This window comes from Aphidius gifuensis, linkage group LG5 (genome assembly GCF_014905175.1).
Source record: "Aphidius gifuensis isolate YNYX2018 linkage group LG5, ASM1490517v1, whole genome shotgun sequence".
Taxonomy (NCBI): Eukaryota; Metazoa; Arthropoda; class Insecta; order Hymenoptera; family Braconidae; genus Aphidius; species Aphidius gifuensis.
This window is the reverse complement of record NC_057792.1, coordinates 18263065-18283105: the sequence shown is the minus strand read 5'-3', so window position 1 is coordinate 18283105 and position 20041 is coordinate 18263065. Positions and strand designations below refer to the sequence as shown.

The 20041-nt window shown below is 24.4% G+C and overlaps 3 protein-coding genes across 5 annotated transcripts; 1 reads left to right on the top strand and 2 right to left on the bottom strand.

The window, feature by feature from the left end:
- Nucleotides 1-3: 3 nt before the first annotated feature.
- LOC122858043 lies at nucleotides 4-12123 on the bottom strand. Of its 2 annotated transcripts, XM_044160683.1 has the most exons (11): nucleotides 11679-12123; nucleotides 11265-11390; nucleotides 11001-11194; nucleotides 10672-10812; nucleotides 10342-10570; nucleotides 9891-10264; nucleotides 5734-5907; nucleotides 5534-5612; nucleotides 5331-5434; nucleotides 4977-5246; nucleotides 4-4910 (listed from the first exon to the last, which is right to left on the bottom strand). In XM_044160683.1, exons 2-11 carry the CDS (start codon nucleotides 11375-11377, stop codon nucleotides 1957-1959), a joined length of 4632 nt encoding a protein of 1543 aa, XP_044016618.1. In that variant the 5' UTR covers nucleotides 11378-11390; nucleotides 11679-12123; the 3' UTR covers nucleotides 4-1956. The 2 variants fall into 2 exon arrangements, with proteins under 2 accessions (XP_044016618.1, XP_044016619.1); XM_044160684.1 differs by lacking the exon at nucleotides 5734-5907 and having other exon boundaries at nucleotides 11679-12122.
- Nucleotides 12124-12518: 395 nt separating this feature from the next.
- LOC122858150 lies at nucleotides 12519-14511 on the bottom strand. Of its 2 annotated transcripts, XR_006374280.1 has the most exons (5): nucleotides 14153-14495; nucleotides 13418-14073; nucleotides 13132-13334; nucleotides 12796-13055; nucleotides 12523-12708 (listed from the first exon to the last, which is right to left on the bottom strand). XR_006374280.1 is itself a non-coding variant. In XM_044160866.1 (4 exons), the coding sequence occupies exons 1-4, from the start codon at nucleotides 14233-14235 to the stop codon at nucleotides 13032-13034; spliced, it is 966 nt and encodes a 321-aa protein (XP_044016801.1). In that variant the 5' UTR covers nucleotides 14236-14511; the 3' UTR covers nucleotides 12519-13031. The 2 variants fall into 2 exon arrangements, 1 of the variants encoding a protein (XP_044016801.1); XM_044160866.1 differs by having other exon boundaries at nucleotides 12519-13055; nucleotides 14153-14511.
- A 124-nt stretch (nucleotides 14512-14635) lies between these two features.
- On the top strand, nucleotides 14636-20015 carry LOC122858038 (endoribonuclease Dicer-like). The gene has a single exon (XM_044160669.1). It carries the CDS (start codon nucleotides 14812-14814, stop codon nucleotides 19942-19944), a length of 5133 nt encoding a protein of 1710 aa, XP_044016604.1. The 5' UTR covers nucleotides 14636-14811; the 3' UTR covers nucleotides 19945-20015.
- Nucleotides 20016-20041: the final 26 nt, after the last annotated feature.

The following is a 20041-nucleotide window of genomic DNA, read 5'->3' as shown; positions in this document are numbered from 1 at the left end:
TGATATTTTTTTTTTTCTTTACTTGATTCTTTCAAGATTATTTTTTTTTTTACTGTTACCGGTTGAAATTGTATGTATATGTAAAACAGGTGTAGGTCGGTGCCCTGAGCCTCCTGATGATACGACGTTCTTGTGAGCATTATACATCTCATTTAAATATATCTACGTACACACATATCATTTAATAATATATACTCTTAAATATTATACACACTATATACTTTTACACCCATCATTTCTATTATTTATTCAAATATTTTATTTGAATAATCAAATAACATTATAATATATAAAAAAAAAATTAATTTAAACTTAAAAAATATTTTATTTTTGTATATTTTTTATTTTAATTACATACTTGTATTATTATTATATTTCTTTTGGTAAATTTTAATATTATTTTTGAGTTTTTTATTTATATTTTTGTGTTAAAATTTTCGTGTTTCTTTTTTTTTGAACAATCATGTAAATGTATTTGATATTTTTTTGAGGGATCAAGTGTTTGTCTTTAAAAAATCTTTTTGTATATTAAATTTCATTAAAATTTTTTATTAATAAATAACAAATTAATGCAGTTTAAATAATTCCAATATTCCAAATGTATTAATTAATGTCAAATCGTTAATTCCAAGCAAATTAATTGTATTACCTTTTAAACACAATTTCCTAATCAAAAATAAAAAAATTTATTCATCACATTTTATAACTGAATAACATCGTTAGCCTCTTTAAAATTTAATTTACTCATTTCCCTATCATGGTTTACTTTCTCTAATATTCATATAGCTTTTTTTTTTTATCTCTAATAAATACATCTATTTTTTTTTTTTAAATAAAATAAATATTTAAAACAACAGCATATAATTATTTTCAATAAAATCTTACATGTTTTTTTATTCTTTAAAATAATAACAAATAACAACAATGTTTTTTCATCTTATTATTATCATTAATATTATTGTTATTATTATTGTAATTTTTTAAACAATTGATACTTTTGTTTGTGTATATATTTATAGTTACATATATAATTCATAAAATTTATTAATATCAATTAATTGGTTTTTTTTTTTTTAAATTAAAAATTAATTTTACATTTATTTAATGGTGTTATTATTGGTGTTTTTTGTTTTATTAATATTATTATTATTCGTTGATCTATTGGTCTAAAAAAAAAAAAGGTTTTTTAAATACTATCTTAAATTTTACATTGATAAAGACAAAAGCAGCCTTTTATATATAATCACACATTAATGGGGTGGTGTTTTTATTTGTTAATTTATTTTACCACAAATACGTGGATAATTGAACTATTAATAATCTATATTGTTTATAATTATAAAGAAAAATATAAAATAATAATTTTAATAAATAAAAATCATCTAATTTACATTTTTAATATTTTCTATTTAATTTTTTTCACTGTTAATTGTAAATTATACTCATATTAAAATAAATAAATCATAAGTTTTTTATTTTTTCTTTAACACTTGTTAATTCCATTAGTAAGTATTAAAATTTATATGGACACTTGGTTAATTTATTAATTAATTTTTTAAACATCTCAAATATTTAATGGTGTTTTTTTTTTTTATATTTTAATTTCAATCACTTATATATTTTTCGATGTTTTTAATATTTTCAATGGTGTTACTTTCAATTATTTATTAATTTTTTTTATACAACTATAAAACATATCTAATAATTAATTTAATCTATAGCAGTCTATTAAATTGTTGCTGTATAATATCTCAGCAACATTGCAATAATATTTTATTCTTAATAATGAAAAAATATTATAACTTATTTTTCTATGTCTATATAATTAATTGATAAAAAAAAAACATAAAAGAAAAATCATAAAATAATTTTAAAAATACATATTGACTTGGTAAAATATTGTAATGGAATTATTGAGTGTTTTTTATTATCTTTTTAAATATTAATAATTGTAAATTAAAGATAAGCCGTAAGTTTACTACTATGTTCAAGTGCAGCAAGAACATCTTGCTTCAGTCTGACATAAAGACGCCCTTTTTTCCATGGATTTTGTAATTGTAATGGTTTAAAATCATCTCGTAAACAACGTTCACGAGCACCAATAACTGCAACTAAACAAAAATTAGGCAATTCATCAGCTGTATAAATTGGTCCTTCTTGTCCTTTAAGTACAACAGCCATATTGAGCTGTTTAACAACAAGATCAACAACTTCACGTGCTGTTGTACGTGGTGTAACATGAAGTTTTAAACTTGTTCCTGCTGCTAAACCTGTATCATAGGCCGCAAATACTTGTAATATACCAGGCATTGGAGCTGGCATTGTTGTTGTTGTTGACGTTGACGTTGACGATGCCATTTGATCTTTAACATCATCAATATGTGTATTCATTGGTGGTAATGATGATGTTGATGTTGATGATAATAATAAATTACTTGCCATTGCAGCAACACTTGCTGTTGGTTTTTTACTTTTTATTTTTAATGTTTTATCTTTTATTTTTTTTTTATTTGTACCAGTTAAATGTTGATGTAAATTACTACCACCACTAATTTCATCACTATTAACTGATTGTAATGAATCTGAATCACTTAATAATGCATTACCATATACAAGAGGTTTTACATAAAATTGTGGACTAGTTGATGCTGATAATGATAATCCACTAGTAACACCAGCAGTATTTATTGATGATGAATTACTATATTTATTAATTAATAATGTATCTTCAGATTTTGATGGTGGCATTATAGATGAATGTTTTATTAATGATCCAGGATCATTATTATCAACATCATCATCATCGTCATCATCAATATATAATGATGTTGGTTTTGTTGGCTCAGAACCAGTTGAAAAATTTGATGTATCACTTGCTTTTCTTGAACGACAATCATTTGTTAATATATCAGTTGTCAAGTGTTGTTCACTTTTACTAAATTCAGTTATTAATAAATTTTTTTTTCCTGAATTAATAATATTATTATTGTTGTTATTATTGTTATTATTATTAATGCTAATATTTGGACCTGGCCAACTACCACGACCAGGACTTGATTTAACAACTTTTGTATCACGTGATGGTAATTGAAGTAAAGTTCTTTTAAGTCCATTTGTTTTATTATTTCTTTCAATATTTAATAAATATTTAATTGATATACCAGATGTTGTTTGTCTATCTCTAGCAAATGTTATAACATCAATAAGCCATCTTGCACCTTTCCATATTGTATTCATTTGTGTTTGAAATTTTTCAAGTTTAGCTAATTTATTTTTAGCTTCAGTTAATTCAATTGTACTAAATGCTTCACGATGATTATGTTGTGCATGTATTGTATCTAATTCAAGTATACAACTTAATCTTGAATAACGTTGTATAACATTTTTTTGATATGCTAATAAATGTACCATTTCAAATACTTGAATTGGTAATGATAATAAATCACCACGTTGTAATAAAATTTCTCTTGTACCTGGTACAGAACATGCTGTTTCAGCTGGTGGTACAATTATTAAAAATGATACTTCATCTGATAATTCAATAACTTCAGCATCATATAATCGATGATTAAGTGATTCATCATTATTTATTTCCATATATGAAAATAATCTTCTTGCTGTTGATGCAACATTATCAATAAATAAACGTTGTTGTTCATTTGCATATTTATATCTATTATTATCAATTATTTCATCTTTATTATTATTATTTATTTCATTATCATGATAATCATTTGTTAATTCATTAAAATTAATTTTAATTTTTTTTAAATAATCCCATTCTTCAGCTGATACATGACAATTATCACGTATTTTAAAATGTGGTAATGAATTTGGTGCTTTTGTTGGTACAACAACTTGTATTAAATCAACACTACTTTGCATTTTTAAATAACCCAAATAAAGACCTTTTGTTAATTTAATACTACTTAATTGATGATACGTCATTTGATCTTGTATACTTGCCATTAATATATCAGCAACATTACTATCTTCATGTATTACTAATTTTTTCATAACTTTATTTAATGGTAACCATCTACTATTAAGTACTGATACTAATTTTGGTGATTTAATATAATTTATTGTTGAAAATACAAGTGTACCTTGAATATCTCTTATTGGTTTATAATATACTTGTCCTAAATCTTGTATACATAATGCTGTTTGCATTTGTGCTGCTGCTTGTAATAATTTAAGACGAAAATGATTTGCTGGACTACCATTACTTCTTTCCATATCTTGTTTAAGTATTTTAATATCATCCCATGTACATGATACTTTCATTAACCAATGAAAATCATTGTATATACAACTTGGATAAGTTTCATCAACTTCAATAACTGGTAAAAAATCTTCATTTGTAACAAGTACTTTATCTTCATGATAAATAAGACAAGTTAAATAAACACCACGACGTAAAATTTTTTGAAATTTACTTGTTGCTGTAAATAATTGTTTAATTGTTGTTTTCTTTTTATGATTACGTCGTTGTAGAGCTGGTGTATCTTGTGAATATTCTGGTCTTTTAATATCATTAAATAGCTCATCAAGTTGTTCAAGACGACCACTAAATCTTGGTAATTGTCCATCAATATCACGCCAACTACTTGGTACAACATATGGTGGACTTGATAATAAAAATTGACTGTAACCTTTTAAATTACCACAACATGCTCGAAAATAATATTTTTTTCCTTGTATAAGACCATCAATTTGACATTCTTTTTTTTTCATATTAAGAACTTGTTTTTCACCAGCAATTATTGAAAAATCATCATCAAAACTCCATTGTATTTTAAATTTTGTACATGCATATGATTCATCATTTTCAGTATCTTGTAATTCAATCATTACTGATTTACTACCAATAACACTTATATTAACACACAATGGAACATCAGGTGGTTCTAAAATAATCAACAATAATTAATTAATATCAATAATAATTTAATTTAAAATAATAATAAACTTACTTGTTTGATCGAAACTTTTAACGAGTTTTCTTAATGTACCAATTCTTCGTTCCCAAAGTGCAACTTGTTTTTCTTCAGCATTACCACCACATCCAGTTAAATTATTATGAGCTGCTGAAAAACTTGCTCTTGTACTTCCAGCATCTAAAAATAATGCTCCACTTGTACCTAATGTTCCATTATTACTATTTCCACCCATTTCACCAAGTCTTTGTTCCACTGATAATAGCATAGATCTCAAATGACTACCTAAACACTCTGTTGTTTTATCTAAACAAATAAATTAATTAACAATTAAATAACATTTAATTATTTATACAATACTATATGCCATTATTATTATTAAATACTTGCATTCATTTCCTTCTTGTGATCCATGTGCAATTAATATTTTAATCAATGCTTTATTATTTGACAACACAGCAATATCTAATGGTGACAATCCATCACTATTAACACTAAATAAAAATTCAAAAAACGCATTATTATTTAGTTCAACAAGTTATTTATTAATAACAATAAAAATATATTAAATTTTTTTTATAAATAAATAATACCTGTTAATATCAACATCAGCTGTTTCCAAAATTGTTTTAATTTTTTCTAAATTACCATGCTCAATTGCAGTAAACAGCGCTAGAAAAAAAAAGAAATAAATAATATAAATTATTATTAAATATAATTAGGTATAAAGTTTATTATTGACAAATAAATAAATACTTTTTTCAAATAAAAATTAACATAAATAAAATAATACCATGCAAATGTATGTTGAGGGAGGATTGTGCAGTAAGAGGATTAATTGTTCCTGTTTTTAAATATTGTTGATGTTGAAAATTTTGATTATGACGATGATAATGATGATGATTTTGTTGTTGTTTTTTTTTTGATAATCCTTCCAAAAAATCCATTCCTTGATATGACTGCAATTCTACATTATATGAGGAAAAAAAAAAAAGTATATAAAATAAACGAAAATAATAATAAATTAATAATATAAATAAACAATATTAATAAATAATTATTGAAAAAAAATGTTTGTTGTTATTGTGAACATACTGCTTGTATCATCACGATTATATTTCCAACGAAAACTAGTTGCTCGATTAGTAAACCATGATAAACCTGGCATATTTTCACTATCATAATTATTTTTATCTCTTTTTTGATCATCATTAAACTTGATTGATTTATCATTAATATTATTAATAATATTTGTATCAATTTTATTTAATTTATCACACCATAATGCATTTTTTGTTATAATACTATCTGGTTCACCAAAAACAATTGACAACTTGCTTTGTCCTCCCTTTGATGTTAACTGATTTTTATTGTCATTTATTACACTTTTATTTTCATGATTATTGTTATCATCATCATCATCTTCATCTTCAACATCAACATTATCATAATCATCATCATGACCATTATCTTTAGTTGCTATTGGTTCAAAAAGATAATTTGTCAGTGATGAATCAAGTGACTGATCCATTGTAAATGTTGGATTTTCATAGCAAATTTTTTTATCATGATAAATATTTTCATTATTATCAGGTATATTATTTTCATAAATATATTTATTTTTAACTTTTTTTTTACTTATTTTTTTAATTTTATTATTTTTTTTAATTGGTGATATTGCTAATTTCATTTTTTGATAAAATTCATGTGATATATTTTCATCTAAATAATCTGTAATGTCATTTGGTTTTTGAGCTTCATCAAGTGTTGTATATTTATCTGATGAATCTGTTTTATAACGTATTTTTTTTGACATTAATTTTACAGATGCCATATATGATTTTGATTTTTTTAGGTTGGGCATTGCACGAACACTAATAATACGTTTTTTAACATTAATTTTTGGACTATTTAATTGTTTTCTTTTTAATTTCATTTTTATTATTTATTACTATAACAACAATACTCATTACACCTCATATTATAAACAAATTTTTTATATTTTTGTGTCAACAATTGTTAGTGGCTAAAAATTGTACTAAACTTTGTATACACATGATGTATTTTTTTTTTTACATATGGTTAATCGACATTTGACTTATTTCGACGCCGCATCGTTATGTTTGCATTTTTTTTTTGTTGTTGCCCGCATGTTGTGACCAATTTTTTAATAAAAAAAATAATGGCCAGATGAAATCACATCATTTTATTTAATCAATCATTACATCCGCTTCACTGTCTTTATTTTTTTCTACCAATTAAGATTTGTTAAATTATTTAAAACATAAATTGAAATATAAATTTCTATATATACTTCAATTTTTATTTATTTAATTTATTATTGTTCTCTTTTTTTTATATTCAATTTAATTTAATAATAAACTTTTTAAATTGATTTTAAGACACTTTTATAATTTTATTATTGATTATTTCATTGTTAATAATAATGTTTTTTTAAAATAAAAATAAACAGCTACAAATGACTTACTATTTTTTTAGTTTGTCAATATAAATTGCATATGGGAATTGTCCAAGACACATGGAATTTTTATACATACTAGTAAATAATATTTTTCAAGGGTAAAAATTTTTTATGCCAACTGTTTATCATTCCCTTTCTACAATTTTATTATTATTTTTTATTTATTATATCATATGGTATATGAAAACAGGTAGCGTCCCTGTTGGTCCTTTTCTCTCCCTCTTTTTATAAATAATTATAGGTCCCACACTAAGTCCCACCAAGTCCCACTGTCTATATGCTATATTTTGATGACAAAACAGATGGCATTTTATGTATAGTTTAGTACAGCCCAACCAATCAATACTGATAACAGAATAAATTAATTTTTTACTATCAAAAATAAGGATATCCTCTTTAATAATTATAGTAATTTCATTTCAACGTATTTTCCGGAATTGGCACAACTCGAGAAAATTCAAAATTATTCCGGAATAATAATTATTATTATTTTACACAAATTGCAAGAGATAAATTAAATTAACTCTTGATAATTTTATATCAAAAGAGTGTTATGTTTCATTAAAATTGGAGCTCTTTCTAAGTATCAAATAAAAATGGTTTTTATTTTCAAGAAAATAATACAGAGAAATCGTCAACGCATTGTTTAATTGTTTTTATTCAAAACTTTCATTTCGAAACTTTTTCTTTATTCTATTTTTAATAAATTTTAAAGACAAATTCTATATGAATATATAAAAGAAAAAAATTATTTGTTAAAACAACAAGTATCTAATATAAAAAAAAATTCAAAACTTTATTTACTTTTTATTTCTAAATAAATAAAACTGTCTCTATTTGTTTAATTAATTATATCAAAAATTCAATCTTTATTTTTCTCCTTGCTACATTATTTTATGCAAATCTATTCCAGTTAAAAGCTAAAAATATATTTTAATAATAATTTAAATAAAAATATCATAAAAAAAAAATGGCTATAATATTATAGTAATATTTTTACAGCTCTTTTTTTGTCATTACAGTAATTTAATTTATATTATGTTGCTGTTCATGCTGTTTTATTCTTCTTCCTCAAAAAGGGATAGAAAAATAGACAAAGAGAGAGAGAGAGAGAGAGAGAGAGATACATAATAGTAATAAAAAAAAAAGGTGCAGAGAAGATTGCAATAACCAAAAGATAAAGATAAAAAAAAAAAAAAAAAAATTGTAATATACAAATTTTAACTAACAATAATAAAATAAATAAAAAAAAACTTGAAAAAATCAACGTAAATTGTCTTGTTAAATTCAATTGAATACAATATAAAAAAATATATTTTTTTTTTACTCCAATTATTATGATTTCGATATATAAAAGAAAGGATTTTTATAGCAAACAAGTGTGCAAATCCAAAATGGAAGTCAAGGATCAAAAGATAATTATTGATTAATTTTAAAAATATATTTATAATAAAAATATTAATTTAATAAATACTGAATATTATAAACATGTTATAGATAAACTATAGTTAATTTGCAGGTGCATGATTGTACATTTATATGTTATTTTTACCTTGTAACTAATATAGAGATGCTGTTGCTAACAAGTGTTACCACTAGTCAAATAAACACTTGTTATTTTATTAATTAAAAGTATATAAAATAATTTTTTTAATATCACTGTTAACACTGTCATTCACATTGGACACAAGACATAATTCTAAAATACAACAATATGACATTTTGAATATTTATATTTCTTTTTATCTTTTTCTAATGTGTTCTCAGGTATATATTTTTTATAGAAGCGTGTTCACCAGTTCACTTTGCAGCCACTTGGCAGCAAACTCAACAGAAAGCAGGTATATACTATTGTAATTTTTTTTTTTTTTTACAGGTATCATGGTGGAAACTACAGTCTGTTACAGTTTACAATATTTTACCGTGGTGCACATTAGTGTGTATGTGATGAGAATAAGTTTGTGTTGATTATTATGCTTGTTCAGTTTTTTTTTCTTTTTTTTTTTTTGCTGATGAGCTGATTCAAAATGATTGTAGTCGAATGAATGTAATAATGAAATAGTGAAGGAGTTAAAAGAGATGATTAATCATCAAATTTCAGTGGGCCCCAATTTGTATCATGAAATTTATATTTTTTTTTTTATTTAACTCAAGGCTTTAAACTTGTTTTTTCTTAGTCAAGGTAAAATTTTATTTTCCATAGTTTAGATATATTTTAAATTAAAAAAAAATTATTTAAAATTATTTGAGATTTTTTTAAGGTCTTTTTCAAAGTGGGTTAAATTTTTTTTTAAAAATATAATAATGACTTTAAATCTCAATAGAAATCGTAATTTTACTATAAAGATTTACTAAAGAAAATTATTTCGAATTATTAAAATGTTTTTCTCTGTAATTGATGAAGAAAATAAAGAAAAAATTTTGAAGATAAAAAAAATAATTAATACTAAATAATATAATAAACTTACCAATGATGGCTCGATGACCTTTAATTCTTCGACCAATGTTACTGCTAACAATGAGACTTGGACGATCAGTCAATGAATTACGTACTCGTAAAAGTGGAGTTTGTAAATTTTGACTAAGTTGACTTGGTGTTGGACTAGGACAAGGGCTAAAACTTTGTCTAGATGATGCAGGTGAAAATAATGGATCATTTGTAAGATCATTTCCACTTCCTCGTCTCCAATCAAAAAATCTACGAGCTGACATTGGACTACTTGATGATACAGTTGTCCAATCCTGATGAAGATAAGCAATTGAATCGATTGAAGTACTTCTTGGAACATTGTACGTCATTGAATTAGTTAATTCAATTTTATTATTTTTATTTTCATCACGTCTGTAAAAATTTAATTAATTCATTTTATAATAACATTATTTAAATAGTGTATTGAATAATAATTTTTTAATACATACTTTTCCCAAGATAGACGACGTAAATTATCATCAGGTCGTATGATACTTGGTTTTTGATTTAAAAATCTTGCAAGACGTGTCAATGGTTGAGATGTTGTTACCTTATGACCAGAATTACCAGTTGAACTTCCAGATGATGATAGAGATTTTGTGTCATCACTGCAATGCAAACCTTTACGATTTCTAATTTCCACACCACTTTCAGATACTCTTCTTTCTCCTGATGATGCTACATATAATTTTAAACAATGAAAAATAAATATATATCTCTGTGTTTTAATGTCTCATGTGTATCATGATTTAATGAAGAAAAAAAACAATAATAATTACCATAATTATCATCAGGAAAAAGAATTCTTGGTGTAAGAAATTTATTGGACTTGATTGATGATGTTTGATGAAGGCTGGTGCTGTCGTCGTTGGTGGTGATGGTGTTGATGGATAGCCGATTGATGATGTCCGTTGTGCCAGCTTGAAATCAAATAAAGTCTCATCGTGTCTACTCGATTTCTTGACTATGGTTGATTTAACGAAATAACGAGTGATGGTGTGGATGGGACGGTGGCAACACATATCTAAATCTATAATATTTATATATATTTTTGTTTTTAATGATAGTGGTATTTGATATTATCTAATTATTATTTTTATTTCGGTACCTGTATCATTAACAGTGTACCGAGCATCAAGCTGTTTTTGTAATATACTCAAACCAGGTACAATTATTGATGGCAATGTTTTTGATCGTAACAATGGTGCTGGACGACAACAATCATCATTGTAATTTTTATCCCCATCGGTTGTTAAATTTGATGATGATTTTATATCTGTTTTAGATTCTCCACTTGTTGTGCTAAAAATATATATATTTTTTTAAATTTATTATATTAATATAATTATATATTTAATTTTAAAATATATACTTTTTATCTTTTCGTTGTTGTTTCTTTTTTTTAAATGCTCTTTTAACTCGCAATAAAAGAAATGCAGCCCGATCAATTGTCAATCCTGGGGGTGGTTTTTCTCGGCTAGACATTTTTCTTGATTTTCTATATTAAAAATAATAATCATGCTTTAAAAATAACAGTTAGATAAAATATTTAAATATTTTTTTTTAATATGAAAAGTTTAATTGTTTAATTGTTTAATAAATTATTACATATATATATCGTATTGATTATTTTGTCAATATATATGTATCATAGACATATTTACAGTTTAATTATTTATGCGCACTTATTTTTCATATCAAACATATATGTAATAGAAAAAAAAAAAATATACATACATACATGTATTCAGTGTTTATTACGTCTTAATTAAAAATATTATTTTACCTTGTACAAAATTTTTTTTAATATGAAGATTATGATTCCTTGCTTCTTTAATTGATGATGTTTGTTGTCGACAATTTTTTGTCATTTGATATTTTTAAATACGCATTTTGAAAAACAATATCACCTTCAGAAAATTTCGTATATTATTGATGTCATTTTTTTTTCGTTGGACAAAATAAAATTCAGAGTGGAAAGAAAAAAAAATGGCAAGATTTTTTTAGAATGAAGATTGTTTGTGAATTTATAAAACTGGAATAATTTGTACAATTACGTTTTTGTATATTTTAAAGAGAAGATAGTGTAGAATTTATAGAGAAAAATAAAAAAGGGATGAAAAGAAAAGAAGAAAAAAGAAAAGCTGTTAGAGCTTTAAAACAGTATTTATGATATTCACGCACGATAATATTATTTCGACGTCCGTGCGCGGACTGTATCAAGCTGATAAAAAATTTCTATTGATAGTTGATACTGATAGGGTTGGTTGGAGTGTTAGAGAGAGGGGCGTGACTGACGTCGTTTGTTAATTTACCGGTGTTTTATGATTTTCCACTGACATTTTACCGGTGTAAAAAAAAAAAAATAAATAAAACAATTATTACTGAAAAAAAGGTGGGGCTTTGCGCAGCTAATTACACAATTTATTATTCGCCAAGTAGATCTATTTAAATGTATTTTAATTTCATTAGATAACAATTGTTAACGGGGAATTTGTTGAAAAAAAATCATAAGTATATTTATTTTATTTTCATCGAAGATACCTTGAAGATCATCCTTTTTTTTCCCTCCTACATATAAATCCTACTGATTAATTAATATTTATAAGTCAAAAGACAAATTAAACAGTTGATAATTTTTTTTTATTAAAAATACAAACAAAGCTATAGAAAATATTATAGAAAATAATTATATTATTTAATAATTATTAGCAAAACAAATTGACCACGATCATTTTATTTTTCAGTTACTTATTAGTCTTATTTCTAAAGTAATAATTATTATCACTAGTTTCTTATCAAAACCCTCCAAATGACTGTAAAAATAAAAAATAACTTACATTCAATATTAAATTAATAAAACAATGCAAAACATTGTAGAAAAAAAACAAAGCAAAACTTACTCTTTGAGCGTTTCGAAATTCTTTTGCATTTCATTCAGAACAAAATACTTTTTTCTAATTGAATCGAATAGATGCACTATTACAAGCATCACCACCATCATAATAATAATTATCAAACATAATACAAAAAAAATTAAAAAGGCTTGTTAAAATAATAGTAATTCGTAATAATAAAATAAACACTTTGTACTTTGTCAGGAGCTTGTGATGTTTCAAGCAAAAAAATCCTCGTAAAGTTAATTTTTTTCATGTCCAGATCGCTATAATAAAAATAATAGTTATTAATATTTTTAACTAATTATAATTGATTAATTAACTATAGATTAATTTACTAACCGACTTCTTATTATTTTTGGGATTGATGAGTTGTTTCAATTTTTGTTTTTCAAGTTTATTTTTATTTTGAAGTTTTTTAATTGTATTTGCTTGTTCAATGAGTTTTGTCAAGACAAGTTGCATGATAGGATGATAATATATTCTATCATTGGGAAGTTTTAGTTTAGTCCATAAACTTTTCTTGGATGCTCTAACAGTGGCGACTATAAAAAAGTAATACATTTCTTGTTACTAAACTAAACAATGACTTGATAAAGAGTAAAAAATTTTTATTAATATCACTCACTTGAAGGTTTTCTTTGTTGATATTTCGCGATTATACTTCTTTGTTCAGGAGTAGTGTTGATCAATGCTGTACTATCATAGAAATGTTCTTGAATATTTATTTTATTATTTGTCGTAATGACTGATGTCTCAGCAATGTCCATCTGCTGAGAAGAAGCTTCATTTGTAACATTTTCCTCATTTACATTGTCTTCATCATTATTTTCTTTGTCGAAATTTCCAAAGTGTGCCAATTTTTCATAATATGTTTGAAGATCCTGATTGGAAATTTCTTGAGGCATTAAAAGAGTAGGATTTGTATCAACAACAGATGATTTTGGTGGTGGAATGACTGATGTTTCATCAGTGTTAATCTCACACAGCTGAGTAGTAGCTTCATTTGTCAAAGTTTCATTGGCTACATTGTCATTGTTCTCTGCCATCAATTTTTCAAAAGCTGCCAATTTTTTTTGCTCATCACAATATTCTCGAAGATCCTGATTTGATAGTTGTTTTTTAGGCAAAAAATGAGTAGGATATGCACCAGCAAATAATTTACCTCTGACAGCTGGTGCCCATTTTCCAAAATGACATTTACAAATACAACGACTTCCCAATTGAACAAATGGTAAATCAAGAAGGTGTTTTTGTCCAGTAGCCCTTAACCATTTCAAACAACTGTTGATAAACAACAAATTAATTAACTATTATTTTTTTTTTTGACAATTGCTCACTTACAATATTTGAATTTACTTACCGTACGTAATCACCGATGGGAAAAGAATACATTGGAAGACACTTTTTGCAAGCACATTCTTTTATAGCACATCTTCTGGTCATTGTAAATTAATTACAAAAAAATACACAATTAAATATGAAAAACAAAAACAACAGTAATTGAAGAAGCTTGATGTTGGATTTCACTTGGAATTATTCTGACAAGTTTCAACTACTGTTTTATTTTAAATAAAAACAATGATAACTGATAAATAATCAATAGGTAAATTAAGTTTGATATAGGTATATTTACTGCATAAAAATAATTAAACTATGTAAATCAAATTAAAAAAATTGTTTAAAAAAAAAATAAATAAATGTCAGATAAATTAAAGCTAGTGTACACTGTTCATTACATAATGACAAAGTTACCAGAAACAACTTTATCCAGTGAAAAAAAAAAAAACTTGTAGACACATGAAGGTTGGTGCTTTTGGAAAACAGTTGATACTTGATTCATCAAAGTGGTGCCGTTTAATCAACCGGCCTTTGTTGAATTTTATTTCATTTTTTTAATAAATATAACCTTAAAACTTTACAAGAAAAAAAAAAAGGATTACATTGTTAATTTTTATCATTTGATTAAAGTAATAATAATATTCAGTTAATATAGGAAAAATAAAAAGTTAATTAATCAAAATGGAGGAAGAATTATTAGCACGACCGTATCAAGTTGATTTGTATGAGAAGGCAGTTGCTGGAAATACAATAATTTATCTACCAACTGGATCTGGAAAAACCTATATTGCCATAATGTTAATTAAAAATATGAGTCATGATTTACGTGATGATTTTAATAAAGGTGGTAAACGTACAGTATTTATTGTTAATACTGTACCACTTGTTGATCAACAATCATCTTGTATATTAAAATATACTGATTTAACATGTCGTGGTTACAGTGGTGATATGAATGTTGATTTTTGGAAAAAAAATGATTGGATTAATGAATTTGAAAAATATCAAGTTTTAGTTATGACTGCTCAAATATTTGTTGATATATTACATCATAGTTTTTTATCACTTAGTCAAGTTAATTTATTAATATTTGATGAATGTCATCATGCTGTTGGTGATCATCCAATGCGACAAATAATGAAAGAATTTATGCATTTTCCAAAAAATCAACAACCAAAAATATTAGGTTTATCAGCAACATTATTAAATTCAAATATTAAAACAGATAAAATTAATGAAAGTATTGAAATGTTAGAATCAACATTTCAATCAAAAGTCATAACAGTTGATTCAATGATATCAGTTATTGGCTATGCAAGAGTACAAGAAAAAATAGAATTATTTAATGATTCATCATGTAATATTGATAATTTATTAAATATAAAAATAAATAATAGACTTGATAATATTGTTAATATATTACAATCAAAATGTTTACCAAGTGATGCTTGTAATCATGCATCAAGTGTTGTATTTCAACCAAAAACTAAAAATCGTCGATTACTAACAATCATTGAAAATATTAAAGAACACATAAATACAATGGGTCTTTATGCTGGTAGTAAAGTTATTCTTTTACATATAATACAATTATTATGCATGAAAAAATCATCACAAAATAATGATACATCAATTGTGTTGGATTATTTAATAACACAATTAACAGTATTAAGAAAATTAATGATAAATGAAATGGATAAAAAAATATATTCAAATGATTATGAACGTATAACAAATAATTCAAATGACAAACTTTTAAAATTATTAAATTTACTAAATGATTATTGGAATAAACGTGATATTAATAAAAAATTTTGTTGTATTATATTTGTAACACGTCGTTTTAAAACAAAAGTATTGTATCATATTCTAAAAGACATAAAAGATACAAATGATAATTTTAAATTTCTTGAACCAGATTATATTGTTGGTTATTCAAATAATCCATATAAAAATTCACCAGAATCAATGTGTATTGCTAAATGGAATAAAGAAACATTAATACGTTTTCGTCAGGGTATAACAAATTGTTTAATTGCAACTGATGTTGCTGATGAAGGTATTGATATACCATCATGTTCATTAATAATACGTTATGATCCACCACTTGATTTTCGATCATACGTACAAAGTAAAGGACGTGCAAGAGATTCATCATGTTTATTTACAATGTTTATTTCATCAAATGATAGAAAGCTAAAAGACACATATTTAAATTGGATTAGAACTGAAAATTTATTAAGATGTTATATTACTGCTAGCAATGATGACAATATTGATAGAATAAAATATAAAACAACATGTGAAAATAAAATTGAACCATATACATTTATTTCATCAAATGGTAATCGTTCATCATTGACAGATGTATCAGCAGTATCATTAATTAATAGATATTGTTCAACACTTGGTACATCAAAATTTATTAATTGTACACCAACACTTGTGCTACATAAAGTTAAACGTCATGAAGACGATGTTGCTTATGTTGATGATCCTGAAAATGATGAATTTTTATACTGGGTATCATTAAAATTTCCATTAATATCACCATTACATGAAACAATAAATGGTGATGTCATGCCATCACTTAAATATGCAAAACGTTCAGCAGCAATGAAAGCATGTATTGAACTTCATAAAATTGGTGAATTAAATGATAAATTATTACCACGTAATACTGATGAAATAATTCAAGATATAACAATTCATTTGAGTAATTGGATTAATGAAACAAATACTGGTAAAACAACAATGATTGGAACAAATAATAATGTACGACCACATGAATTATATCAAATTTCATCATTTTATAATTCACAACCTTTACCAAATAAAATTGTTTACATGCATGTTATTAATGTAAAACCAGTTTATTCAATACCATCAAATAATCGTCAAAGAGTTTTTTATAATTATCTCAATGATAATTCTGGTTATGCAATATTATCTAGTAAAAAACTTTCAACAATACCAAGTTTTCCAATATACATGAATGTTGGACAATTAAATGTTAATATTTTTGTTAATCACAGTGAATTAACATTAACACAAAGTGAATTTGATAAATTAAAAAATTTCCATTGGATATTATTTGATGATGTTATTGGTGTATTAAAAGATTATTTAATATATGATATTGATAATTTAGATAATAGTTATTTTGTTGTTCCAATTGATAATAATTGGAAAATTAATTGGCAACTTGTTGATAATTATAAAAAAATTGAAACAATATCAGCAAATACATATGCAACAATGAATCATCATTATAATTCAAATTTAAATTCAAATTCAATGGAAATATGTACATCATCAGGAGGAGGAGGAGCAGCAGCATCATCACTTGCTTTTAGTAATATTATTGAAGAAGATTGGCAAATTGTTACACCAAAATATCGTTCATCACAAGAAGTATATATTGTTACAAAAGTATGCCATGAAATGAATCCAATGTCACCATTTCCAACAGATATGCCAAATTATTATGAATATTATAAAGAAAAACATAAAGTTATTGCAACAGATATGAAACAACCATTGCTTGAAGTTAAACCAGTTACTAAAAATATAAATTTTATATTACCAAAAGGTGAACCAGGTATAACTAAAAAACGTAAATCAGAAACACATGAAGAACATTTTATACCTGAATTATGTAATATTATAAAATTTTCATCAATGTATTGGTTAAAAGCAATAACAATACCATCAATATTACATCGTATTAATCAATTACTTATTGCTGATGAATTAAGATGTGAAATAATACGTAATACTAATTTAGGTGTTATTGATGTTGAAAAATGGCCATCACTTGAATTTACTGAACAAGAAAAAATACTATCTGATTTACAACAACAAGATAAACCTATAAATGAAAATAGTACCAATGATGATGATGATGACGATGATGACAATGATAATTGTAGTGATACAGAATCATTAATGAATATGGATATTGATAATTTTGATTATGATAATTTGGATGTTAATAGCACAAAAGATACAACAAATAAAAATCCACAATTGCCAATAAATAATGATACTAATAATTTACTTTTAAAAAATAATAATGACATTGATATATTGAGTCTTGAAATAAATAATTTTCCATGGTCAAAAGAACAAGAACCAATTGATTTAGATAAAAATATGGAAACAATACAATTTATTGATATTGAATATTATCATCAATTTAATAATAAAATAACAACGACAAGTAATGAGCTATATGATAATCGAAGCTCATCAGTAGTTGAAAAAAGTTGTATATATTCAACAAGAACAAAAAATTTATCAACAATGCCATTATTAAAATTAATAAATATTTCTGATAGTAATAATATTGGACCAAGTCCAGTTGATATTATGAGAGCACTAACAACAACATTATCTGGTGATGCTATGAATTTAGAAAGATTAGAAACACTTGGTGATTCATTTTTAAAATTTATAACATCAATACATTTATATGAAAATTATAATTCTTGTGAAGGACATTTAACAATATATAAAGATCATATTATTGGTAATCGTAATTTATATTACTGTGGTGTTAAAAAACAATTACCAGGTAAATTAAAAATTGAAAAATTTGTATCTGATGGTAATTTTATAACACCATCATTTTGTGTACCAGAAATTATTAAAAATATTATAATTAATGATAAAGTATCAACAAGTGTACTTTATGAAATTGCTTATACATCAAATGAACAAATAAATGGTAAAATAAATGATGAATTATTAAATAATTATATTGAACCAATTAAAAAATGGAGTAAACGTGATAATTGTGGTAAAACTGGTAGTGATAATTTTATTGGTTTACAATTTGTTAAAGATAAATGTATATCTGATTGTGTTGAAGCATTAACTGGTGTTTATCTTAAATATATGGGTTTAAGAGGTGCAGCAAAATTATTAAATTGGTTTGGTGTATTACCAAATAATATAAATATTGATAATGTACTTTGTAAAGTACCAAATGTTAATTATTATTCTGATGATGATCCAATAAGGCATATGCCATGGATTGATACAATTGAAAAATCAATTGATTATAAATTTAATAATAAAATATATTTACTACAAGCATTTACACATTCATCATATACTGGACATTCAATAACATGTGATTATCAAAGACTTGAATTTTTAGGTGATGCTGTTATTGATTTTTTAATAACTGTTTATATTTATGAAAATTGTGGTAATTTATCACCAGGTGAATTGACTGATTTACGTTCATCACTTGTTAATAATATAACATTTGCTTGTTTAAGTGTTAAATATCGTTTACATACAGCATTGCTACAATATTCACCAATAATTAATGAGTCTATTGAAAAATTTGTTAATTTTCAAACAGAAAGAAATTTTTCAATTGATGATGATTTATTGTGGATATTATATGAAGAAGAAGAATGTAATATTGCTGAATATGTTGAAGTACCAAAAATACTTGCTGATATATTTGAATCAATGATTGGTGCTATTTATTTAGATACAAATAAAAATATTGCTAAAGTATGGGAAATTTTATATGGTTTAATGAAAAATGAAATTGATGTATTCAGTAAAAATGTACCAAAACAACCAGTTAGAATGATATTTGAAATGACATCTGTACATCCAAAATTCATGAAAGCTGAAGTTATTCCTCATGATAATCGTACAATGGTACCACTTAGAATTCAAGTCGGTGGTAAAACACATAAATTTTATGGTTTTGGATCAACACGAAGTGCTGCTAAAAGAGCAGCTGCTAAACAAGCCCTAAAATATCTCAGAAGAAATAAAATTAATTAATTTTTTTAACATTTTAACTTGTGATTTTAATTTAAAAAAAAAAAAAAAAGTTTTTTAATATTGACGTTTGAAAGGTGTATGACAAAATAATTTAGAG

Coding starts and splice junctions, on each gene's coding strand:
- LOC122858043 (XM_044160683.1), bottom strand. CDS start 11,377: ATGTCTAGCCGAGAAAAACCACCCCCAGGATTGACAATTGATCGGGCT. Junction 5,908..9,890: donor AGGTCATCGAGCCATCATTG/GTAAGTTTATTA, acceptor CATATAATGTAG/AATTGCAGTCATATCAAGGA. Junction 5,247..5,330: donor ATCACAAGAAGGAAATGAAT/GCAAGTATTTAA, acceptor TTATTTGTTTAG/ATAAAACAACAGAGTGTTTA.
- LOC122858150 (XM_044160866.1), bottom strand. CDS start 14,235: ATGACCAGAAGATGTGCTATAAAAGAATGTGCTTGCAAAAAGTGTCTT. Junction 14,074..14,152: donor CCCATCGGTGATTACGTACG/GTAAGTAAATTC, acceptor GTTTATCAACAG/TTGTTTGAAATGGTTAAGGG. Junction 13,335..13,417: donor TCAACAAAGAAAACCTTCAA/GTGAGTGATATT, acceptor ACTTTTTTATAG/TCGCCACTGTTAGAGCATCC.
- LOC122858038 (XM_044160669.1), top strand. CDS start 14,812: ATGGAGGAAGAATTATTAGCACGACCGTATCAAGTTGATTTGTATGAG.